Source organism: Nannospalax galili, unplaced genomic scaffold (genome assembly GCF_000622305.1).
Source record: "Nannospalax galili isolate Female #2095 unplaced genomic scaffold, S.galili_v1.0 scaffold538, whole genome shotgun sequence".
NCBI lineage: Eukaryota > Metazoa > Chordata > Mammalia > Rodentia > Spalacidae > Nannospalax > Nannospalax galili.
The window spans coordinates 3,288,351-3,293,109 of record NW_008343842.1 but is presented as its reverse complement, the minus strand read 5'-3'; the positions used below and the strand labels follow the sequence as shown (position 1 = coordinate 3,293,109).

The 4,759-nt window shown below is 52.8% G+C and overlaps 1 protein-coding gene across 1 annotated transcript; it reads right to left on the bottom strand.

Annotated features, from left to right (window-relative positions):
• Nucleotides 1–1,394: 1,394 nt before the first annotated feature.
• LOC103739664 (colipase-like) lies at nucleotides 1,395–4,351 on the bottom strand. The gene is made up of 4 exons (XM_008840094.1): nucleotides 4,200–4,351; nucleotides 3,169–3,285; nucleotides 1,955–2,077; nucleotides 1,395–1,597 (listed from the first exon to the last, which is right to left on the bottom strand). Exons 1-4 carry the CDS (start codon nucleotides 4,293–4,295, stop codon nucleotides 1,466–1,468), a joined length of 468 nt encoding a protein of 155 aa, XP_008838316.1. The 5' UTR covers nucleotides 4,296–4,351; the 3' UTR covers nucleotides 1,395–1,465.
• Between the last annotated feature and the right edge of the window lie 408 nt (nucleotides 4,352–4,759).

Genomic DNA, 4,759 nt, shown 5'->3' with positions numbered 1-4,759 from the left:
CAGCCTCCCTTGCAGCTAGAGTTGGTTAGGTGACCCAGTTGTGGCCATGTGAGATGAAGAAAGTCTGCCTAGAGGCTTTTAGGAAAGGCAAGGAGGGGGCAGCAAGAAGGACGATCTGTCCATTCTCTACCTCCCTGCTTCAGAATATGGTGAAAGGCTGTGATGTTCAGGGTGGTTGCTAAGCTATCAAACACACACCAGAACCTGCTGTCTCTGGACCTCTGGAGATCTACACGCCTCTGTCTAGGTAAGCTTTGACTTGGGGCTGCTTACAGCCTAATGCAGTTCTAACTCAGAAGACCATGGTTTTTAGAGGCTTCCTTCATCCCAAAATTACAGACAGAGCTGTGGGACAGGGAGGCCTGAGCTGCCATAAGCCATCCTTCGGGCAACTCTCTTTCCCAGCATCCCACCCAGGAGTTGGTGAGCTTGTTTTTGGTTTCTGTGGAGACAGGTACCTCACTGCTGCATAATTATAATACTAGTGTTTTAAAATCACATTTATTTAGTTATTTATTCATTGCGTGTGTGTGTGTGTGTGTGTGTGTGTGTGTGTGTGTGTGTGTGTGTGTATAATTATTTTGCTAGCGCTTTATTTTTTCCTGCTTATTGTTAGTGTGTGTGTGTGTGTGTGTGTGTGTGTGTGTGTGTGTGTCTGGGCACGTTCACCCTAGCTCTTGTGTGGAGGTTGGAGGACAACTTTTGGGAATCGATTCTCTCCTTCCACCATGTGTGTCCCAGGGATCATCAAACTGAGGTCATTGGGCTTGGTAGCAAGTGTCTTTACATGCTGAGCCATTTTACTGGTCCTAAATTCGTGTTTGGCGGCTCCTGGGGGAATGTAATTTTATATTAAGCAAAAGCTTAATTCTTTATAATTCCCATTCACTTTTCTTGGTGTAAATATTGGGAAAGAACAGGAAACCCTAAAAAGGGGTGGACTTATGTGATATTGAGCACTGCCTTAAACTCTCTGAAACTGTTTATCCATGAAGTAGATCTTCTCCCTCCCAGCATCACAGAGGATTTTTTGGGAAGAAGTCCACAGCAATTGTCAGGGATTAGACCCAGGACAGGGGACTGGCTGGCCTGACTGATCTCCATGGGTCAGAGCCCTGGAACTTGCCACCAGAGCCCATGTTGCCTGCACCTGCCTGCCTGTCTTGGGGAGCTCAGGGAACGATGAGGGCAGTTCTCATAGGGGCGACTGCTTGCCACAGAATAGGGAGACCCGCCCAGCTAGGTGAGCCTGCTTCACATGCCTGTCTCTAGTCCCATCTGTTCACCTTGACCCCAGTCCCCTCTCTCCTGCTTCTGGTCCTGGTAGACAGGCTTGATGGAGTCCCTGCTGAGGCAGCAAGGAGAGGCTGGAGGCGGGGAAGGTTGCAGGCAAGCTTTAATTGCCAAGTTGGATGCTGGATGACATGGGGCAGGTGGAGGAGGAAGGGGGAGGTGCCAGGTGCTCTCACTCCTTGGAGCGGGCGACATCCAGGCAGATGCCGTAGTTGGTGTTGGTGATGGTACCGATGATGCTCTTGTCCCCCTCGCAGGACAGGCCCCGCTCACAGGGACACGTGTAGTAAATCCCATAGAGGGTCTGCGGAGAGAAAGGCGGCAGGATCGCAGACTGGGACCTTGGACGTCCCCTGGCGGGGGTATTCAGAGTGCTTTTCAGACAACCCGCCAGGGGCGCTGTGGGCCCGGGAGCCCTAGGATCCTGTCTCCACTGACTCTTACCAACTTGATCTGGGGTGGGGGCTGTATTTAACCACCTGTGAAATGGGAACAGACCCCCACCCCCACCCCGGTCTCAAAGTCAGTTGTGAGTCAGGAGGGATGGGCTGATGTCCTGACCCTATAGACCACTCCTCCTCACTCCAACTTTCAAAGTCCAGGCAGAGCCCCCACGTCCCCAAGCCTCTAGGCCATCCTCCTGGGAGCTCCCGGCACGCACCGGTGGGGAGCACTCGCTGTTCTCTCTGGACTTGGCTGTGCAGCGCAGGATGCCCAGGATGGTGTTATGTTGGCAGCATCCACTCTTGCACTGGGCGCTGTTCAAGCAGATCTCACCGTCTTCCTGAGGGGACAGCCCATCAGCCTGGGACCCTCCCGTGCTCCCCACTGACACCCACCCCACCCAGCGCCACTGACAGCACCTTCCTTGGTGGGGTATGTGTGAAGGAGCCCTGCCCATGGGTCTGGTGGCCTCTGGGCCCCACTCATGTGAGGAGAGGTGGGTGGCACAGAAGCCTCCCTGGGCTAGGGGGTGGAGACTTTGGGTCCTAGTACTGCCAAGACTGCCAATCCCTGGATGACCTTGCCAGTCCCCTTGGGCTCTATGGAATAGGTGCCTCTAAAAGAAAGGGCCTCCATATTTCTCCGTCACTCACTGAGAGAGAGAGAGACAGAGAGAGACAGAGAGAGAGAGAGAGAGAGAGAGAGATGTCTTTCAACTATGTAGCCCAGGCTGGCCTCAACCTTGTGATCCTCCTGCCTCAGTCTCACATTGCCAGGCCTGGTCCCCCCACTCCTTTGAGAGGCCAGTGAACACGTGAAGATGCTCGACTCCACCCTTGCCCTACAGGCATCTACACAGGGCTATCCTGGACACCACTCCACCCCCACCCCAAGCTCATTTGAGGTCAGAGTAAGAATTTGCCCCTGGAGTCACTATGTATGTGTGGCAAGGCATGGTGGGAAGGCATGTGGGTCACAGCAGTAGGTTGCAGTCCCAGCCCCCCTGATCTCAAGCTTCCAGGGCTTGGGCTTCCCCCGTCTCCACTCAGCACTGGCAGATGAAAATACCCTGGCTCTCTGTGGCCTTATGAGGGCTAAATGGACCCACGTTCCTGAGACATTCAGAACTGTGACACACAGAAATGTGTCATGGGAGGGTTGAGATCAGACAGAGCTTTCTAAACCATGGGACCGTCTCAGCCAGGGTTCCCTAAAGGGTAGGGCTCTGGCTTTGTATTGAGCACCCTCCCAGCAGGCCGGGCTGATCTTGTGTGCACGACCCAGATGGAGCTTGTCATTGCCCTTCTACCTCTCCTGGGGCACCCTAGGAAGAGATACCCTAACTGGGGGTGTCAGAGGTCAAGAGCCAAGCTTACAAAATCCCACCTCAGTACTCAGACGGCTCCTCCCCAGGAGACCCCACCCACTTACCAGGTTGATGACAATTCCCCGAGGGCCGGGAGCTGCATAGGCCACAGCCACAAGGGCCAGGAGCAGAAGCACAAGGGCCTTCTCCATGGTGACTGGTACAGCTGGCGTGGCTGGCAGCTGGCAGGTCAGATGGTGGAAGGCAAGCACCTACTGAGGTGGTGGGCCTTTAAAGGGGCCCTATCTACATGTGACCCTCCTTCTATACCCCAGAGGGCCTGCCACGAGCAGAGGCGCAGCTGTGGCCTGTCTGCTGGGGGAGGGTCCTGATAAGATGGCGGCCAAAACACCTGGCGGCCCTGTGTGTGCCCAAGTGATAACACACACTATCACATTATGGTTAGGTCTGCAGACTCTGGGGCTGGGTACTTCAGTGGCAAAGCATTTGCCTGCTATGCTCAAGGCCCTGGGTTTGATTCCCCAGTAGCAATAAAGAAAAAAAACTGTAGACCCTGAACAGGTAGCTAGCTGCACAGATTATCAGCTGGGTGAGTTATGTAACCTTTTGGGCTCAGTCTTCTGTAAACTGAGGGTAATTTAAAGGGTGGATAGAATATGCATCTATGTGTGCTATATCTATGTTAATATCATATGGAATTATTGAAATGTATTTACATTTACACATGCCATATGTGAAGAGCTTAGGAGTGCTAGTGACCTGAGTTCTGGGACACGATGAGGCATGAGAGGAACTCTATGTTAATATCATATGGAATTATTGAAATGTATTTACATTTACACATGCCGTATGTGAAGAGCTTAGGAGTGCTAGTGACCTGAGTTCTGGGACAGGACTAGGATGAGGCATGAGAGGAACCTAAGGTGTTTATGGCCTAGGTGCATCTGGCCTCACCTAGCTGGGGATCCCCCAGACCCCAGCATCCCCCATGCCGTAGCTCGGATGTCTGGCAGTGGGAGGCTTCGGTGCTGAGGGGGTCACAGCTGCCACCCTGCACTTTCCTTGCAGGCCCCTTTAAGGACTGGGTGTGTGTGTTCTCTGATGGACTACTCTCCTCCCTATTTCAGAGACTTACCTGAAAGAAACATTTCAGAGCTCTTAGGTTCCTCTCCAGTGACCCAATTAGCATCTGTAGTTGCATTATCAAGGCTGCATACCAGCTGGGCATCATGGTGCCTACCTATGCTCCATCCCAGAACACAGTGAGGCAGGAGGATCTTGAGTTCAAGCCCCACTCAGCCTGGGCTACATAGGAAGACCCTATCTCAAAGAAAAAGAAAAGAATAAGCCTCTTTAGTTAAGACTTCCCACACCCGGCCAAGATCATGTGTAAGCAGTAGTCCCTAACCCTGGCTACGAAGAGGTCTCCCGAGCCTGGCTAAGGAAGCTGGGAAGGGCACAGCTGCTTGAGTGTTCTCAGGTGTGCAAACAGAGGAGCTTTCCAAGCCCCGGCTGTCCCCAAAGGCCCCAGGCACAGCTTTGATCTTGACCAACTTGGCTTCAAAAATCAGCACTTAGTAAAGCTATGAACTTTGGCAAGTCAGTTAAACTATAAGCTCCTGAGCTTGCATCCCTGGGGCCAGAACTTTGGGGACCAGTTGGAGGAACCACCCAAGAAATCCTCAAAGTCAGAAA

Coding starts and splice junctions, on each gene's coding strand:
- LOC103739664 (XM_008840094.1), bottom strand. CDS start 4,295: ATGATGCCCAGCTGGTATGCAGCCTTGATAATGCAACTACAGATGCTA. Junction 3,286..4,199: donor CTCTGAAATGTTTCTTTCAG/GTAAGTCTCTGA, acceptor CTGACCTGCCAG/CTGCCAGCCACGCCAGCTGT. Junction 1,598..1,954: donor ACAGCGAGTGCTCCCCACCG/GTGCGTGCCGGG, acceptor TTCTCTCCGCAG/ACCCTCTATGGGATTTACTA.